The sequence below is a fragment of the Odocoileus virginianus genome, chromosome 16 (assembly GCF_023699985.2).
Source record: "Odocoileus virginianus isolate 20LAN1187 ecotype Illinois chromosome 16, Ovbor_1.2, whole genome shotgun sequence".
NCBI lineage: Eukaryota > Metazoa > Chordata > Mammalia > Artiodactyla > Cervidae > Odocoileus > Odocoileus virginianus.
In genome coordinates, this window is record NC_069689.1 from 3340437 (window position 1) to 3361944 (window position 21508).

At 36.5% G+C, this 21508-nt stretch overlaps 1 protein-coding gene across 2 annotated transcripts in view; it reads right to left on the bottom strand.

Moving 5' to 3' along the window:
• Positions 1 to 3122: 3122 nt before the first annotated feature.
• The window catches only part of UBE2Q2 (ubiquitin conjugating enzyme E2 Q2), a 57856-nt gene continuing 39470 nt past the window's right edge, over positions 3123 to 21508 (bottom strand). For both annotated transcript variants that reach the window (XM_070477639.1, XM_020908691.2), the window contains 5 exons: positions 20616 to 20674; positions 9920 to 9968; positions 9384 to 9479; positions 5442 to 5508; positions 3123 to 3569 (listed from right to left, as the gene is read on the bottom strand). In XM_070477639.1, the coding sequence (XP_070333740.1) occupies positions 3538 to 3569; positions 5442 to 5508; positions 9384 to 9479; positions 9920 to 9968; positions 20616 to 20674 (303 nt within the window). In that variant the 3' untranslated portion in view covers positions 3123 to 3537. The remainder of the gene's footprint in view (positions 3570 to 5441; positions 5509 to 9383; positions 9480 to 9919; positions 9969 to 20615; positions 20675 to 21508) is intronic.

A 21508-nucleotide genomic window follows, 5' to 3' on the forward strand; every position in this document is an offset into this window, starting at 1 on the left:
TGAGCAGGCGCGCGCTCCACTTCCGGCCGATCCGGGGAGGCGGAACCGCTGCGGGGAAGTCCACGTGACTGCAGACTAATACGTTTCCGGCGCTGGTCCTGGGTGGTAGGCAGGTGTTTGGAAGGGGAGCTTGGTAGACTTAATAGGCCATGGGGTAGCAGAGTCGGACAGGGCTGAGCGGCTAAGCATTGCGCACAGTCACGCGTCCTGTAATTCTCCTGGGACTTTCCCGGAGGCATCACGCAGTCAAACCAGACCCACCTCATTCTGTGCCGCTCACTGCACTTGTAGCCGTATTTCCAAGTATTCGTGAATTTCATGAATTCACGTATTTCATGAATTCTTGGAGTCAGAGAGTGTTGTATCGGTCTTTACAGTCCTAATATCAGTTAACAAGAGCATAAGTCTGATTTTTGAGCGGATAGTATATGCTTTTAAAAGTGTGAAAATCAATACCTTTATTCAACATCGTGTAGCCCTCAAGTTCTGAACCTTTAAATCGGCTTACAGAGTATCTACCACTGCTGTGAAAGCACGCCCCAAACAGCACTAGTTCCCTGCCTGTAGCATCAGATTCACCTGGGAAATACTCAGCTTGGCGCGTTCTCGTTCCCCACCCCAGGCTTACTATGTGGGCTGGGGCCCAGCAGTTGGAATTTTAGCTTTACTGTGATTTAAACTTACCCCTGATACAAGTTGAGAACCACAGACAGAAAAATGTAAGCACAGCAGATACTGCTGTCTCCCCAGGGAACACCCACTCCTGTAGCTTCCTTGCTAACAAGGCCCTGATCTGGTGCCCAGCTCTTGACTGGTAAATGTGGTTAAGTCTAAAAAAAGCAGGTCTCAAACATTTTGACTTCAGGACTGCTTCACATTCTTAAATACTGACAAGGCCAAAGAACTTCTTTACCTGGGTTGTAACTATATTTATCACACTAATTCACTTAAAATAGTTCATCACACAGTAACTTATGAAAAAATAACCTTACCAGATCTCCACCCCACTCCCCAATATTGCATAGAGTAGCATCTTTACAGCTTATAAACCTCTAACTTCTGGCTTAGTAGAAGACAGCTGGATCTGCTTCTGAATTCAGTCTGTTCAATATCATGTCTGTCACATCATGTAGCCTCTGGAAAACTCCACTGTACACTCGTGAGAGAATGAGAGTGAAAATATCAAATAATGGTTTAGTGTTGCTTTGATGTTAAAAATCTCCTAAAAGGGTCTCAGGAGTCTCCAGAGTTCTCCAACAAATTATACCTTGAAAACCACTAGTCAAACTAATCATGATAGTTTCATTCTTTTGATCAGCCATTAATTTAGGGGTAGACAAATGCTCTAGTTCTAGGCCAAGAAAAAGTTGTGTTTTTCTGGGAGGGGGGTAGGGGGACCTCTAAAGACTTTCTCACTTCCTAAGGAGACACTAGACCACAGGGCCATTATCTACCTCTGGATGAATTAAGGTGGCTGCACATTCAAGTCTATCCAAGATGAAACCAACACAGAAAGATCTCAAAGAAGCAGAGGTACTATGCCTCGAGTTTTCCTACCTCTGTACTTCTTGTATGTGAGAAATTGACAACTGTGTAAAAAGGCTATGGGGACACTGAACAGGGAACAGATTACTGTAACTTGGGGAATTCGGAAAGCGATGAAGAAAGTAGCGCTTGAATTTATATTAAAGAATCAGTGTGGGCAAGGGAAGAGGTTGAGGAAACCCTGAGTATGCCAAGTCTATACACACCAATTCTGGGTTCTCCAGCTTTCTCTTGTGAAATCAATCTGCCTCAAATCTCTCCTCACCCCATCCCACCATATATGATCCTATTCCAGAAACCCAACAGAGCCTATAGAAAATCAAAACAAAGAGTATCTGTTACAAAAGGAAAGCGAAAGAGTTATATTTTAAATGATTCTTTATTCATAAACTTGATGCAAGTTTACAAAATTTACTGTACATTGCCAAATAAATCTGCAATGAAAAATAAAGTCCAAAAAACCCCCCAAAACCAAAAACCAAAGCATGCCAAATGTGCAGCTGTCAATCTGCTAGCCATCAGGATATTAAAGAATTCAATAATGTATTCAAGATTTAGCCTTAGGTTTAAGGAACTTTAATGCTTTAAAGAATTCTGCCTTGTCACTTGTTATCTGAGCAACTGGCAATTGGAATTGTATACAAATTAACCAAGTGAACAAGAATGCTAGAAAATCTTCTACTATCCTCTTAACCAAAACAGGAAAAAAAAAAAAAAAAAGGAGAAAAAAAAAAGAGAAAGAAATTAAACACAATAATGCTGAAGTGCCAGGTCTTTCAGATGTGGTTTACAAAGTTAAAAACTGAATCTTAAAGCATAAGAAACACTTTTGAACTTTGTAACTGGTTTGTGCAGAAAAAAATGTGCTTCTGGGTTTCTTTTTAAAAGTGCTTAATAACTAGAGTTTACTTTTAAATCAAATTTGGGTATATTAAAAAAAAAAATCTATTACCAACCCAATAGGACTAATTCAGGTAAGGCAATAAAATAGAGAGTACACTGCTTTGAGTCTAGATTTTATAAAAGAATTAATATATGTAGAATTCCTATTAGTCTTTCAATGTAAAAGCCATTATTATGACTATAGAAAATTTAAGTCTCCAAATTAGACACTTTTTGTACTTAACTGTGCAGTTTTGTTCAAGGAGTCTTTGTGCCAATCACTTTATAAGTTTATTAGTTTACAACTGATTGCAACATCCCGTTAATAAAATGGAAACGTAGAATGACTTAGTATTTTAAATAATTCAAGCTCTATAACTTCAAGCTCTTCTTCCTAAGAAATATTGAACCAACAAGAAGCAGATTCAGCTCAGCAAGACTCTGATGCCCCAGTGGAAATTACTACATAAAAGCTGAATTGACACAGCCTTGCTTTATTTACTCTGCCTAAAAAGTTCAACTCAATTAAGAGCAAATCTTCGGGAGATAGTTTAGATCTTCATAGCCATTAAAAAAAAAAAAGTTTAACAGTTTAACAAGTACATTTCCTGTCATTATTTTGGCAATATCATAAAATAGTTTTAACCTGAAAAAGCTACTGTGATTCAGAACACCTTAAATTTTCTAAACCAATATTAAACATTGATTAAACTTTATTGGCTTTAAATGGAACAACATATTGCAAATCCTCATAACACACGAGCTCAAAAATGGGAAACTGGCCCTCAATTCCGAACTTCAGTAACCTGATGCTGACTTGTCTGCTTAAGACATTTCACCTTTCAAGAAAGAGATGATAAGGAGTGGCCAGTATGTGTATTTATCAGAAAAAATACAGTAAAGGCCCCACTGCTCAGTCCAAGATACCTAAAATGAGAAAAATGGAAAGGCTGTGACTTATATTGGATCAGCTGACAGATTACCCACTAAAATATCTATTAGCTAACATCTTCGGTACTGCTGTTATGGGGGCACTCAAAGCTTGTGTCTGCATGTTGGAGAGATTTTCTTTAAAGCAACACTGGTCCAAGCATACAAACGTCAACACATTTAGCCATCCTCCTTTGGAGGGGTGTACCAGCCTGAAAAAGAATGGGTAAAACAAGTTAACATTTTAATTCTTAAACCAACTAGGAGAAGTGGCATTTTAGCAAGGTTAGATACTTTCTCTACCCATAATTTTCTCTACCCATAATTTCCCTATTTAAACCTATTTGTAAAAATTAAGCTTATACTTGGGTTGGTAACACAACATTCTGATATATTCAAAATATAGTTATTTTCTATGAATAAACTGCACTTGAATTTTCAAGGTAAGATCTCTGTATTGATGGCATTTCTACCTAAAGAGAAAAGTGTGGAATATTAGACAACAAGCTAAGTTTTATATAGGAAACTGAACTAAAAATAGCTGTCCCCCAAATGAAATCCTGGTATTTTAGAGCACGAGGAGCTGGGACCGTCATCAGTGCAGTGATGCCATTTCACCAGTAAAGGTGTCATCTCAGCAGGTGCCCTGATTAAGTGATTAAGCCCAAGATCAGATTTAGCACCAGCAGGTTAACTAGAATCCATCTCCTGAATCTGAATCTATTGCTCTTTCATCATAACTAATTATATACACACCCACACTTTCTCAAATACAGTGCTTTCCATAAGCATTTTTGAATGCTGACTATAATGTCTAATTTAACAAAAAATAAGGGGTAAGAAAAACATGTTTCTATGCTCAACAAAAAGATAAGCTCTCTCTAAAAAGGCAAATTAGACTAAGACAAAGTATTACTTGGTACAAAGCTGCCCTTCCAACAGTACAAATATACCAAGATTTGTGGAGTGTCCACGTGCTTAATAAACGAGCATATAGGCATCTTTGGGTCTGTTAATTTAGCGTGCTAGAGATGAATATTATTATGAAAACCCAGCTTTGTCCTCAAATTTTATCATTTCCCTCTTCAGAAGCTTGAAAACTGTTTTGAATACTATTCTTTCAAAAGTAAGCAGTCACTGCAAAAGTGAAAAGTTTGCTCTTTCACTTAAATGAAACTGAGCATACACAAAACACAAATACTACGTCACAATCTATCACATTCTAACTAAATAAAAAACACTTTACTGGAGATACTCTTAAAGAAAAACTACTTCCTATCAATTAACCTCCTCTGCACAAAAATGCATCCATTCCACTACCCCAGCTACCATGAATATCAGCACACTTGGTTATTAAGTGCTACACACACACACAACTTATTTCCTTCCTCACCTTTGGCAAGACAGACATCATACCAATTTTAGAGATGAGAAAACTAAGGCTGAGAGGTAATGGGACTTGTGCAGGGCCACAGAGCTAGTGAGTGACACAAATGGCACCTGATAACAGGTCTTGATTCCAAGTCTACTTCTCTGTCATCTCACTATTACAGACAAAAACTCCAAACATGTCTTGTGAATACAAGAAAAATTTAAAATAAGTCAAATAAAGTTTTGAAAGATATTTTTTAAAATTTACAATTCAAATATTCTTAAGTGTAGACTGAAGTTAAAACATTTTTACTTGAATAAATAAATCTGCACAATTGTCAAAAAGCATTAAGTGGTCTGAAAATGGTTCAGCAACTGGTTCATGATCCTGACTGCACTTACTCAGTATTAACAGCAAGAACTCCACCTTTAGAATTGCCTTTAACTCAGTTCCTATCCCAATATCACGCATTTCAAATGAGTAAAGTGATTCATTCATTAATCTACTCAAAAATTTTTGACTCAGAGATTCCCAGGCCAAGTATTTAGGATACAAAGATTTTGAATGAAGCACAGTATGTGTATTTTTTCACTCTGGTAACCATACTTTGTAGGAAATTAAAGCAAAAACAGAAGAATAAGACAAAATAAGTAAACAGTACATTATGTAAAATTGCACGTATGGCAATAAACACTTATTGAAGTAAACATACCATTTTTCTCATGTATCTGTACAATGGAATTATAGGATTGCTGGGCTCTTGCTAGATTATATTGATTCTGAAAGAGAATTAAACATTCTATATCAAAACTATAAGTAGATGAAAATCATTACAAACAACTGATGGATTATTTGCATCACCGCTGTACTTAAAAGAACACAGGAAACCAAGTTTTTCCATTTCAAACATAAATTTCCCAATTTCATTATTCCCAACTATTTTAGAAGGATAACAAAATCAAAACTGTTTTCTAATAAAGACCTACTCAATTCACAGTTTATTTTCTAAGTCCTCCTGCCACTGCACAAGTACAAGGCTTTATGAATAAAGTTAAAGGATGTTGTTTGGATGCAAGGAGAATGTACATGTACATATATATGTGTATATGTGTGTGTGTGTATATATATGTATGTATAACAATCACTGCTGTAGAGCAGAAATTAACACATTCTAAATCAACTATTACTTCAAAAAAGAAAAAAACATTTGTATCTAGAAATATAAAATCATAAATGTCCACTGACAGAAAACTCTTCCTTATAACTTCCATCAAAAAAAGAAACTACAAAATACTGCCTTCAGGTAAAGAAATATATTAGGCTTTAAGGACTACACGTATGGATAACATTTTGAGTTAAACGCCTGAAGAATGCCCATAAGTGATACCAAGGCACACTACTAAAGGAGTCTTTTGTTAACCTCTACAGATTAGAATGTCTTCTAAGTGACCAAGTTTAGGATTGATTTTATTAATTTTATCCCCGTAAGTACAACTTGCCTACATCTTAACTTCCAATTCTCCATTGTGGAGAATTATCATAAGCATTCTCCATAGTGGTTCACATCTATTTTGTTATGTCACAGAATTTTTTAATTAATTCGTAGCATAAGAATGTGTATAAACACATTCCAAATGACAACTTTCATTCCTACCTGTCCTGAAACCACCCAGTTCCTCCCCTCACCCACCTTCCTTCTTCCATTCAAATAAACTACTCTTATTAGTATCCCTGTATATCCTTAAGATTATATAAGAAAATTAATGTACAGCCTATTGTTATTAGTCACTGTCCCCTGCTTTTATCAAGAAATGATAGCATGACCTAAGAGTAAAAAATTATATCCTCCTGGTTAAATGAGACTTTTATCATTAAGTAGTCACTAATGCTTTGTTCCAAAATCACACTGTTTACACTACAGCTAAATCACCTTTTTGTCAGTGTATACAGGCAAACCTCATTTTACTGCACCTAACAGATACTACATTTTTTTGTTGCTGTTTTTAACAGTTTGAAGATTTGTGACAGCCCTGCACCAAGCAAGTCTATTGGCTCCATTTTCCCCCAAGAATACTGGCCAGCTTTGTGTGTCTGTGTCACATTTTGGTAATTTGAAATAACTTCAAACTTTTTCATTACTGTGTTTGTCACAATGATCTGGGATCACTGATTTTTGGTGTTAACCACTACAACTAGCTGAAGGCTCACATGATGGTTAGCATTTTTTAGTAATATTTTTTAATTAAGCATGTACATTGTTTTTCAGACATAATGCTATTGCACACTTAGGAGCCTGCAGTACAGTGTAACTGTTACACATACCAGGAAACCAAAAAGTTCATGTGGTTTGCTTTATTGTGATACTGGCGTTACTGAAGTAGTCTGGAACTGAACCCATAATATCCCCAAGGTATGCCTATACTGGTCTGTCTATATTATCTTCTTCCTTTAAAAAAGTTCCATCTCTTTGTATCCTCACGTGTTAAATATACTTCTTGTGACAAATTATTCATAAATGTATAACTGAGTCACTTTGCTATACAGAAAAAAAATTAACACTATAAATCAATTATATTTCAAAAAATTTTAATAAAAATAAACACACTTCTTAAAGACCACTTAATAAACTAACTGGTAACTTTTGTGCATTTATATTTGTTATGATTTATTTATTTGGATTTGTTTTTATAACTTCACTTTCTGATTTCTATTTCTCACTTTTTAATATGATTTTATTCTCTCCTCCTGGGATTCAAATAAGACATGTCTTAAGACCTCATTCTGATCTGTACCTCTTAACTTCTGGGGTACTATCTATTCCTGGGTCCCTCTGTGCAACATTCTGAGTTATTTCTTCTAATAATTCTCTCTTCTGATGTCTAATCAGTTTCTCATTTTAACATTCTTGATTTCTATAGATTCTTTTCTCTGATCACTAGATTTTACACATAAGTATTCATTTTCTCACAATTTTAATATCTGCTAATTCCAAAACTTCAAGTCTTTGTGCCTCTGTGTCTCTTAGTCATTGTTTCTGCCAGTTCTCTTGGATGTTAGGTTGTCTACATGGGTGCTTGTCATCTTTCACTGTCAAATGAAAAAGCTGGCTTAAAACTCAACATTCAAAAAACAGAGATCATGGCATCTGGTCCCATCACTTCATGGCAAATAGATGGGGAAACAATGGAAACAGGGACAGACTTTATTTTTGAGGTCTCTGAAATCACTGCAGATGATGACTCCAGCTGATGACTGCAGCCATGAAATTAAAAGACACTTGATCCTTGGAAGAAAAGCTATGACCAACCTAAACAGCATATTAAAAAGCAGAGACATTACTTTGCCAACAAAGGTCTGTCTACTCAAGGCCTGGTTTTTCCAGTAGTCATGTATGGTTGTGGACTATAAAGAAAGCTGAGCACCTAAGAATTGATGCTTTTAAATTGTGGTGTTGGAGAAGACTCTTGAGAATCCCTTGGACTGTAAAGAGGTCAAACTAGTCCATCCTAAAGGAAATGGGTCCTGAATATTCATTGGAAGGACTGATGCTGAAGCTGAAACTTCAATACTTTGGCCACCTGATGCAAAGAACTGACTCAATGGAAAAGACCCTGATGCTGGGAAAGATTGAAGGCAGGAGGAGAAGAGGACGACAGAGGATGAGATGGTTGGATGGCATCACCGACTCAATGGACATGAGTTTGAGTAAGCTCCGGGAGTTGGTGATGGACAGGGAAGCCTGGCATGCTGCAGCCCATGGGGACACAAAGAGTCGGACATGACTGAGTGATTGAACTGAACTGATCTTAATCTCTGAGAATCTTATAGTCTTAATTCAGAAATCCTTTCTTCTAAAGAGTATTAGCATTTGCTACTGATGAGAACCGTGTATACAATTAACATGAGACCACTTTAGTCCCCTTAGAGAATCAATTTTCTGCTTCCTCTGTGAGTTAAGATTCCAGTGAGCTCATGATTTGACGTGCAATACAGTTAGAAATACTTACTTAGATTTAGTACTATTTGGATAGGTATTTAATACAAAATTCACAAGGAATTTTAGGAACATACAGAATTGTTTTTTTTAAATGTCAGGTAGGGATGATTTCCATCACACACTTTCGCAAAATATACTAACTTCAGAGTCATTTTGGTCTTAAGTGTTCACAGATAACTATAATTAGACATGAAAGATATTTCTGATACAGTAAGTAAATAAAGAACAGAACACGGTGGTTAAGAGCAGAGACTAATGGCCAGAACGTCTGGTTCCAATCCTCACTCTCCACCTGTGATCTTAGATGAGTCACCTAACTTCTCTGTGCTTCAGTTTCCTCATCTACAAAATGAGGACAATAATAGTACCTACTTCTAGGTTATTAAGAGGATGGAAAGTTAATACAAATAAAAAGTTTAGATTAGAGCCTAGCACATATATGCTTACCAGGAATTAACTATTACAATGGGATCTCAATTTGAGGAAGCATGTAACTACCTATAATTTTTTATTCACTAGTATATATAAACCAATAATAAATTTTAAACCACAGACATATTTAATTAAAGTAGATATAACAAAGACTAAAAGAACAGGTAGAAGCTTCCTAATAGGAACTGTATCTCATAGTTAATGTGACATTCTTAATAAAAGTACCTTATTTGCTCCAAACTGCACTCTGGCTTTGCCTTTAACTAAGGTGGCATTGATTTGCATGATGACCGATTCTATTGAATAGGCACTGCTCCAGCCCTATAGAAAGAAGAAAACACTTCTCTGAAACACCGTGGTATTCCTGATTCTCACTCAGGAAAGCTTAAGAAAATGGCATGTAACAACTTAGTAGTATCAAATTTATGTTAAGTTTGTAGTTAAGGAGTAAAAGTAAAGTTGGACCATTTCCAAAATCTCACAAAACAAATAAATCTATGTTTTAAGTGCAACAAATGAGCAAATTACAACATACATCACTTATTGCCCACCCTAGCATAGATTAAGCACCAAGTACAGTGTCATTTTACTGGTTTAAATAGCTTTCATTATTAAAATAGGCGCTTTTAGCACACACAGAAAAAACATTATTTTAAAGTAGGTACTATTACAAAGAGCTCTGTCCACTTAGAATCTAATTTACGTAATTAAAACACTCTACACAGGTTGAAATACTTGAGTACCATGAGAAAAATAGTCACCTGTTTTGTGAGTAGTTCCATGCACAATGCTCCACCACCCAACACGTACCTTAAAAAGAAAAAGGAATCATACAAAATTCTCTAGATCTTGGTATTCTTTCTTCAGTTTTTAAAGTATCACTGCTAAGAAAGTATGCATACATGTAAAGATTAAAAGATAACATGCAAAAATGAAAATAAGTTTTTAGGGTTACAGAACTATAGGTAATTCTAAAATTCTGATGTGATCATCTAAATGTCTTTTTTTTTTAAACTAAATAATGGTTCTTAACAACGGAACACTTGGAAACTTTTAAGGTATCAGAAACTAAGAATATAGCCCTAAACATTCCAGAGAACGGGGGCAGGAGAAAATCTTCCTTAAATGGTTTTCAACTGTTCTACTCATCTTAAGATTTCTCCACCATCACGTTAAATAGCCAAGAACTTTTCCTCTGACAGTAGTGATGACTTTACCCTATCTATAATAATGAACATCTGCACTTATAGTTAAAATATTTTTCATTCTGTTGTGAAGATCAAATGGTTCTGGCCAGGGAGCCTCTCTGGAGCTCCCCCATTTCTCTTTCTAGTGCTGAGGACTCTTCTCTGAACCAAGAACAACTACGGGGGATTTCATTAGAAATCTCCCTTAGAAATCATTATTTAGATCAAGATTCTTCAGCCTTTGACATTTTCTCAAACAAAGTAACTCCTCCTTTAATGTTAAACTTTAAAACACACTAAATGTCATGCCTAAAAATAAAAGGAATGGTAATTACAAAAGAAAAACTGTGGCAATCTTGAAAGCACATAAGGTAGGACCACTGATTAGGTCTAAGTGAAAACTGCGTCCACCACAAATTTTGTTTGTCCTCTGGGACTCTGCCCATGCCTTTCCTTTCTGAGATTCCCTCTGCTGCCTTCTCTCCCAAATGCCTGTTCCTCCTCCTGCCCCATAAAGCTTGCCAAGACCATTCGAGCCTGTAAATTTTGCATTCTGGCTAAGCAAATGCATCCTTGTATTGACTCAACCAAGTAACAAAGAAGTAAGGAATCTAAAAACTTCTACTGTAGGCCACTAGTAATAATAGTTACAGTGGAATTACTCACTAACAGAAACTAGTCAATAACTCTCCCCTATCCTGGAGAATTCAGGCAACAATCTTTCTTACTTCCTTGTCCCAACTTTCGGGAACTTTCAAAGCAAAAGTTTAATAGGAAGAAAAAACTCCAAAAAAATTAAATCAGGAAGGAGAATCATGAGATTTTACATTTTGTAGGGGAGGAAAAAATGGGGAGATTGGTACTGACATATACACTACTATATATAAAACGGATAACTAATGAGAATTTACTGAATGGCACAGGGAACGCTACTCAATACTGTGCAATGACCTATATGGGGACAGAATCTTAAAAAAGAGTGGATACATGTAAATGCATTCATGGATTCACTCTGCTGTACAGCAGAAAGTAACGAAACTCTGTAAATCAACTACACACCGTAATTTTTTTTAATAAAAGATAAACTATGTATATTCTCTTATGTTCCTGAAACTCAGAAGTTTGTCTACAATTCTCTGAATCTCCCACTGGGCTCAAAGTGTATCTTGCATATTTAAAAATCTTGCAGCTTTAAATAAGCATTTGCTGATTTAACAGAATTACAAGATCCAAGCTCTCACTTGATTTTGATTTCTCCAAAACTGCTCAAAGTCTAGTAATCTGTTAATGAGTTAACACCATTCTTGGTCCTCACATTTCAGAAATGCTAAAGAAAGAGAAACCTATTTTAGGAAAAGGACATATGTAGTTAATGCTGAGTTACCAATTATCTAATCACCACCTTCCCCTTTAGCACCCCACTCTTCATTTTGGGGGTGGAGAGTCTTGTCAGGAGAGAAGGGAAAGTTTTCATACTTGTAGATCTGAAGAAAGTACATTTTCTACAAGCACCTAATAACTACTAAAGTGTTCAATGTCTCAACACAAGACAGAAGTAGTTCTAGTACCTATACAAAAAGTGAGCTAAGTATGTATTAGTGTGTAATAAACTTTCCTAGTATATACAATTACTAAATTTCTCTTTAATATATATCACCAGCAGCATATACACATGAAAAAAAAGTCAATTCTACTTCTGTATTGTATCATTTTATCAGTAGGTGTTCTAAGCTCTTATTGCTCTTAGGGTCCAAACAAAGAGCTCCTGCAGAATATTGAGACAATGCAAGGACACTAGAAAAAAAAAATTATCTAAGGGTCATTTACAGATAAAATGCCATAAACATGGGCACAGTAATATTTCCAACTTAAAAAATTTTTCAACTGCCAAAGTTATACAACAAACACTATCCTAAGTTCAGCCTCTTTGGGCATGCTGTTTATAAAATTTTTGTTTTACTAGGAGGTTCTTGCAAGAATGTTTGCCAGTTACCTCCCCACCCACAATCTAGGATGATCAACTTAATTGCTATGAGGGGACAACAGATACCAGTACTTAAGTGGACAACAAATACCATTAATCATGCAACATTGATTCTTGCAAGAATCCAAAAAACAGATGAGAAATAAAATTTTATATTAAGTCAAATTCTTGATAATGATCACTTTTTTTTTTCTTAAAAAAGGCAGGCTTCCAACACAACACTCTAAAGCAGTTATCCTCCAATTAAAAATAAATTTTTTAAAAAGGCAGGTTTATCAGTCCACATAAAACAGTCATGATCTTTCCCTTTGTTGAGGTAAAGAAGAGGACCATGGATAAGAACAGAGCCCTAAAAGAGCAATAAAGTACTGGCATTTAAAACCAGATTCTTAAAATAATATTCCCTCAATACAGACAAAAAACCATGGTCATATAGAACTATTCTCTTTGTGAATGACTGGGACACAAACAATACTTCCTATTATATCACCCAATAAAGCATCTTTATTTGCTTACAAAGAGCTCTCTAATAATGTATTGTATTACCATCAAATAATCTTTCTGAATCTCACTACACTATACCCTGGACTAAGCAAGAAAGACAGCCAAGTTTTGATGGCTCAGTAAAGTAGCTCATAAAACACCAGTGGATTGGAAATTGTATATTACCCTAAACTGTCTATTTATTGTATTTGCCTACATCTTGCTAACTTACTATAATAAAGCTAAAGGCAAAGGAAAGATATATGCATTTGAATGCAGAGTTCCAAAGAATAGCAAGGAGAGATAAGAATGCCTTCCTCAGTGATCATTGCAAAGAAATAGAGGAAAACAACAGAATAGGAAAAACTAACCATCTCTTCAAGAAAATGAGAGATACCAAAGGAACATTTTATGCAAAGATGGGCACAATGAAGGATAGAAAAGGTATGGACCTAACAAAAGCAGAAGATATTAATAAGAGGTGGCAAGAAAACACAGAAAAACTGTACAAAAAAGATCTTCATGACCCAAATAACCACGATGGTGTGATCACTCACCTAGAGCCAGACATCCTGGAAATGTGAAGTCAAGTGGGCCTTAGGAAGCATCGCTTCAAACAAAGCTACTGGAGGTGATGGAATTACAGTTAAGCTATTTCAAATCCTAAAAGATGATGCTGTGAAAGTGTTTCACTCAATATGCCAGCAAATTTGGAAAACCCAGCACTGGCCACAGGACTGGAAAAGGTCAGTTTTCATTCCAACCCCAAAGAAAGGCAATGCCAAACAATGTTCAAACTACTGCACAATTGCACTCATCTCACACGCTAGCACAATAATGCTCAAAATTCTCCAAGCCAGGCTTGAACAGTACATGAGCCCTGAACTTCCAGATGTTCAAGCGCAATTTAGAAAAGGCAGAGGAACCAGAGATCAAATTGCCAACATCTGCTGGATCACGAAAAAGCAAGAAATTTCCAGAAAAACAACTACTTCTTCCTTATTGACTAGGCCAAAGCCTTTGACTGTGTGGATCACAATAATCTGTCAAAAATACTTAAAAGAAAACAAAAAAATCTTAGATGGGAATACCAGACCACCTTACCTGCCTCCTGAGAAATCTGTATGCAGGTCAGGAAGCAACAGTTAGAACTGGACATGAAACAACAGGCTGGTTCCAAACTGGGAAAGGAATATGTCAAGGCTGTATACTGTCACCCGGCTTACTTAACTTACATCCAGAGTACATCATGCGAAATGCCAGGCTGGATGAAGCACAAGCTGAAATCAGGATTGCTGGGAGAAATATCAATAACCTCAGATATGCAGATGACACCACCCTTATGGCAGAAAGCGAAGAAGAATTAAAGAGCCTCTTGATGAAAGTGAAAGAGGAGAGTGAAAAAGCTGGCTTAAAACTCAACATTCAAAAAATGAAGATCATGGCACCCGGTCTCATCACTTCATGGCAAATAAATGGGGAAACAATGGAAACACTGACAGACTTTATTTCCTTGGGCTCCAAAATCACTGCAGATGGTGACTACAGCCATGAAATTAATAGACGCTTGCTCCTTGGAAGAAAAGCTATGACCAACCTAGACAGCATATTAAAAAGCAGAGACATTACTTTGAGGACAAAGGTCCATAGAGTCAAAACTATGGTTTTTCCAGTAGTCATGTATGGATGTGAGAGTTGGACTATAAAGAGAGCTGAGTGCTGAAGAATTGATGCTTTTGAACTGTGGTGTTGGAGAAGACTCTTGAGAATCCCTTCGACTGCAAGGAGATCAAACTAGTCCATCCTAAAGGAAATCAGTCCTGAATATTGGAAGGACTAATGCTGAAGCTGAAACTACAATACATTGGCCACCTGACACGAAGAACTGACTCATTTGAAAAGACCCTGATGCTGGGAAAGATTGAAGGCAGGAAGAGAAGGGGATGACAGAGGATGAGATGGTTGTATGGCATCACCGACTAGATGGACATGAGTTTGCGAAAGCTCTGGGAGTTGGTGATGGACAGGGAAGCCTGGTGTGGGGCAGTCCATGGGGTCACCGAGTCAGACATGACTAAGTGATTGAACTGTACTGCTAAGTTACTGTATTTTCTTATCTCATTCATTCGTTCACAAATATTTACTGCATATATAGTAATAGTATGTATGCATGCTAAAAACTGAAGCCGACACAAAAATATACAATGAAGAAAACTGATATGACTTGCCTTCATGATGTCTGCAATATAGTAAAGATTAGATGTTAAATAAACAATAAAGTAGGGGAGGGGTCCCAAAGTTCTGTGAGAAGGAAAACCCAGAAGGCTTATTTTAAATTTGGTGGTCAGGAATAATATACCTACGAGTGACACACGAGCTGAGACTTGCAGGAATTGAAGTGTGGGTGGAAACATGAGGACTGAAGAGGCAAGCAAGGGCAAGATGACAGACAGTATATGGAATCTGGCAAGGATATCAACCTGCAGGAGCAGTGGGAAGACATGGGATGTGTTTAAGCAGAGGAGCAACATAATCAGAACATATGTGTGTGTGTTTGTTGGATTGTGATATAAAATACTATAAAATTTGTGCTTTTAAAGTGAAAAAAAAAAAATCCACTCTAAAGAGTTTTATGAATGAGGGGATAGAAGCAGGAGTCTGATCAGAAATTCTCTGAAGAGATCCAAGTGAGAACTGATGGTGGTAGCAACAAAACTGGAAAACTATTGGATCTGAAAACCCTTTAAAGTGGAGAAACAAAGGAAAATGAGAAAAAGATGAGATATAAACAATGACTCTAGGTCCATTAAGTGAGATAAGGAAGACTGGGGAAGGGAGACTGAAAAACAAGATGTGCTCAAGTTTTTGTCCTGAAGGCCTGTGTAAGAGACATCTGAGTAGAGGCGTCAACAAAGCCGAAGGATACTGGAAACACCAAAGACACAGGGATGTGAGACACGAGCCGAGGAGTCACTGGAACGCAGAGGTATTTTAAAAGCCACGGAGCTTCTTCAACAAATCACACAAGAGCAACTGGACATTAGGTAAAAATCTATGATCTAAACCTCATACCTTATACAAAAATTAATTCAAAATGATTCACAGACATATCTGTAAAATGTAAACTGTAAAACCCTGAGGAACAAAAATAGAGGAAAAATCTTTGGGATCTAGGACTAGGCAAAGAGTTGTTAGACTTGATACCAAAAGCATAATTTTACTTCAAAGCTAAAATATTTTGTTCTACCAAAGATTCTGTTAAGATAAAATTAAGCTAAATACTAGAAGAAACTAAAAAACCACGCAGCCAAAGGATTACTGTGTAGAATGCATCTTAATAACTTTCAGAATTCAACAAAAGAACAATCCAATTAGAAAACTGGCAAAAGACATGAACAAGTATCTCTTGGAAGAGCACATAAAGTTGTCAAATAGGCACATGAAAGATGTTTAACATTGAGGAATATTCATTAGGGAAATGCGAGTTAAAACCACAATGAGACATCACTGCACAGCTAACAGAATGGTTAAAATAAAAACAAATGACATCACCAAATGCTGGCAAGGATGTAGAGAAAGTGGATCACTCACACATTCTTGATAGGAATGTAAAACGGTAAAGCCATTCTGGAAAAGAGTTTGGTAGTTTCTTTTAAAATTCAATATGCAATGACGTGCGTGCGTGCAATGTTGCTCAGTCGTGTCCGACTCTGGGTGACCCTATGAACTGTAGCCTGCCAGGTCCCTCTGTCCATTGGATTCTATGACCTAGCAACTGCATTTCTAGACATGAATCCCAGACAAAGAACAATACATTCACATTCATTCACACACATACACGCACACACTGTATATAAGTATTCATAGCAGCTTTATTTGTAATACTCAACACTGAAATCAGTCTAGAGGTCCTTTAGTGGATTACTGGTTAAACAAATTGTGGTACACGGTGCAGCCATGGAATACTACTTAGCAATAAAAGGAACAAACTAGTCAGATACTTAGATGACTCTCAGGGAATTATGAGTAAAAAAACAAAAAACCAGCTAATCCCCAAAGGTTACAATACAAAACTTTAAGATTTCATTTATGTAACTTTTTTTATAATGACAAAATATTAGGAATGCAGGATAGATGAGTGGTTACCAGGAGTTAAGGTACGAGGGGCATGAGAGGAAAATGGGTATAGTTTCAAGGGGCAACAAAAGGATCTGTGTGGTGTTGGAACTGTACAGTACCCTGACTGCCATGTTGCATACACAAATCTACTCAACATAAAATTCAATACACACATATGCATGCACACACACTAAGTCGCTTCAGTCATGTCCAACTCTTTGCGACCCCATGAACTGTAGCCTATCAGGCTCCTCTGTCCATGGGAATTCTCCAGGCAAGACTACTGGAGTGGGTTGCCATGCCCTCCTCCAGGGGATCGTCCCAACCCAGGGATTGAACCCACATCTCCCTCATTGCAGGCAGATCTATAGCATTAAGCCACCAGGGAAGCCCTACACACGTATGTGCTGTGCTACGCTTAAGTCAGTCAGTCATGTCCAACTCTTTTCGACACCACAGACTGTAGCCACCAAGCTCATCTGTCCACGGGCACAGTCCAGGCAGGAATCCTAGAGTGGGTTGCCAGTGCCCTCCTCCAGGGAATCTTCCCAATGCAGGGATCAAGCCCAGGTCTCTCACATTGCAGGCAGATTCTTTACCTTCTGAGCCACTGGGGATATACATGAGTCATACATAAAACTGGGAAAATCTGCATAAGCACTATATATTGTATCCCTGTCTCTATATCACTGTTTCATACTATACAGCTTTGCAAAAATCGTACCACTAAGGAAACTAGGCAAAGGGTACAACGTGTCTCTAATATTTCCTAGTACTGTGTGCAACTGTACAATTAACTCAATGAAAAAAAAATTTTTGTAATAAGGCAAAGGAATGAAGGGAAAAGAAAAGAGAAAGGACCTAGTACCAAATTCTAAAGAACTCTAACAGGTAGAAGTTAAGTGAACAAGGAGCTCCCAGCAAAAAGAGACTGAGAAGAGGCACTCAGAAGCCAAGGGAAAAATGTTTCAGTGTTGCTGAGAAATCTAATAATCAGATATGACAGAACCTGAAAAGGTACTTCTGGATCTACCAAAGTCCCTATTGGAAATATCAGTCTTGGAGGAACAGTAACATCTAATGCCAAACTACATGGTGCTGAAAAGTGAACAGGAAGGAAATGAAGAGAGTTGGTTACATACACACTGCTTGTGGAAATGTAACTGGTGCAGTCACTTGGGAAAAGTGTGGCACTTCATAAAAAGTTAAAAAAGAGTTATTACCAAAGGACCGAGTGACTCCTCGCATAGGTATATATGATACAGAAATGAAGATGTGCACACAGAAGAAACCTGTCTTTGAAAGTTCACAACATTATTCATAACAGCCAAAAGGCAGAAACAAATGTCCACGGATAAATAAAATGGAATGAGTTACTGATACATGCTGCAACATGGATGAACCTTGAAAAATTTTAAGTGACAGAAGCCAGTCACAAAAGCCTGTAATTTGTTTGCTTCCTTAAATGAAAATGTCCAGAATACGCAAATCCATAGAGATAAAAATTAGTAGTTGCTGGTGGGTGGAGGGATAGGAGCGAGGAATGAGAAGTGATTGCTAATGGGTACAGAGTCTCTTCTGGAAGGTGATGAAAGCATTTTGAAATTAATGGTAATGGTTACACAACTGAGTATACTATACCACTGAACTGTACACCTTAAAAGGGTGAGTTTTATCATATGTGAATTGTATCACAATAAAGCTGTTATGTTTAAAAATTTTTTGACAAGAAACAAATAAGGAAGTAGCTAGGAGATATAAAATATTTGGAACAAAAACTGTTTAATAATCTGTCCAGAGTCACAGTGTTTAAGCATTAGCCTGAGTCAGAGATCGCAAGCTGTTCTATCAGGCTTCACACTTTCTTCCCATGTCAGTCAATAATTCTTACTTTTTACTTAATAGTTGACTGCGAAGATCAAGTCATATTGATTTTGCCTCAAATTAGCCTTCATCCTTCAATCATCTTTCCATTCCCATCACTAATGTAGCAACTCAGGTTGTTATCACTTCACCCTAAGACAGTGGCATCATCTCTTAACTAGCCTTGCAGTCTTCCAGACTTTGTGAATATCATTTGTCCTGTAGTTTTTTCTACTGTCACCAGACTTAGCTTTCTAAGACATTCTTTTTACTGTTATTTCCTTATTTCTGAATCAGTTAAAGAAAAATAAATTAAATATCCATGGGTAATAGTTTGCTCACCAATCTATACTCCTATATAATTACAAGCTATTGTCAGCACAGTTTCCTATAATTCTTCTATAGGAACTCTACCCCTCATGTGTTACAGCTCAAGCTGTTCTGGTAAACTGAATACACCATACTCTTTCCTAAACATGTGATTGTATTTGCTTTTCACCTATGTAGACAGTTTTCCTTCAACTTCCATGAGTTGACCAAACCCCACCCAATACTTCAAGACCTAGCTGAGATCCCACCTACTTGTCCAAGTCTTCCCAGATCACTATTGCCAGAAGCATTTTCCTTTTCCTTTAAGATCAGAGAACTTAAGTCCATACTTAACACCTGACAAATCAATTGAATACTCAATACTTCTAATCTTTTATTATTGCTGCCTTTTGGTATAATGGAAGAAACATTTTATTAGAAGATATAAGGTTTATTTGGATAAGTCACAAACTGACTTATTCTAGTTATTTATTTGAATAATGGGAAAATAACCCCATTTGGTAAAAGTAATCAATGAAGAGAAACTATATAGCAGATTTTAAAACTGAAAATGGCATTATTTATAATTTAATTATTTCCACAAGGTGGTTAACTACTAAGACCATAAACTCTAGGAAATTTTTTCCACAACAGAATGCGAAAAAAATCTATGCTAGTGAAGTTTACATCAGATTTCAAAATAATTTGATAAAAATATTTTTATACATTTATCCTGAATTTGCAAAAAGTTTCCAAATATGTTCCTTAATCATTTATAGCCCCCCATATTGTTTTAATCTAAATGAGACTATTACTATATCAAGCATAGAAATGATCAAAGGATTGGATATTTTTAGATTTTAATTACCATAATATGATTGTTTCACAGAGTGGACTTGATCAGCTGAGCATATCACAATTCTCAAACTAGTTTAACTTCTTTTACTTTAAAGATCTATAGAACCTTCCACAACTAACCTAGGTACAAATTCTGAGCTTTTCCCCATCGTTCACATGACTTCTAATCACACAAAAAATACAAGTTTCAATAAAAAATGTCAGGCAATTATGATTTGATTCTACCAAACTGAGACAACCCCTTTAGAAAATCAATGACCAGCTCCATAGGCCCGTGAGACTTCCTATGATTATTCCTCGCATCATGGGCATGCGGGAGTCACTCTAATCCTAACTTTCTCTAAACCCTCAATCACAACTTACATTTGAAAAACATTTGATTTTTTAAGGTGAAGTATATACACATAGGGGTCATTAAAAAGCCTCTATAAACATAATGGTTTATACCAGTGATGCTTAAATTATGGTTCCCAGCCTGGAACATCAGCTTCACCTGAGACTATCTTAGATACAGAAATTCTCAGGCCCCATAATAAGTCCTACTGAATCAGAAACTTTGAGGTAAAGTTTAGCATTCTAGGCCTCCTGGCATTTGACTAGCCCTCCAAATAATTCTCACATATACTATAAAAGAAAATAATCACTTAAACTTACCCTCCTGAGAGAACAGGTAATACCACTCGAACAAATGGAGGATCAAACGGAAAGTTATCCTAAAAAACAAATAAGTTTAAGAATATTCTTAATACTGTATTATTTAGAAGATTTTAAAATAATCTATAAAGAATGCATACATTTATTATCTAATGATGAATGAGGGTCATAAATGCAAAAATAGTCCCCCAAAATAAAATGAAATGAAAACCAAAGCAAATAAAAATGAACATCAGGCCCAAACAGAACAGTATATTTGCAAAATTATGAAACACAGAAAGAGGTTCCCACTTCCAAGAGAACTATATAAAGGAACCATTCCAATAATGATAGACTAGGTAATTTGGATCAATCCTCTGGCTATGAACTAGAAAAAGTAGACAAATGTATAACTACAGAGCTAAGATCAGGAAAAGGGAACCTCAGAGTGCAGCCTGTTTTTTACCTCTTTGCATTTTCTTTCAGTTGGAGGAGAGGAAGATATAAGAGGTTAAGAAGCTGAGAAGAAAAAGACTCCTTACAAGTCGCCATAGCACATGTTAGCTTGGGACCCTGAAGGACAAGTCACAAACTACATGGGCAGAGAACAAAACCCAACTGCCATTTTGGATTCAGGGATCCTGGGTTACAATGCCCAAGTACCTGATAGGCAGGTGTACATCTTCTGTGTAGAGGACTAGCATCCAAGGCTTCAAATTAGCTCTCTAATCATTCATATGAAACATCTATCACCAAAAATAACCAGTCATATGAGACTTAAAGACAGCATTATCAGAAAATGACAGAAAAAACTACAAGGAGTCAAGATAAGCATCATCAGACACAGATTTTAAAATAACTAAGCTGAATATTCAATATCACAATAATCCAAGTCTATGCCCCGACCAGTAATG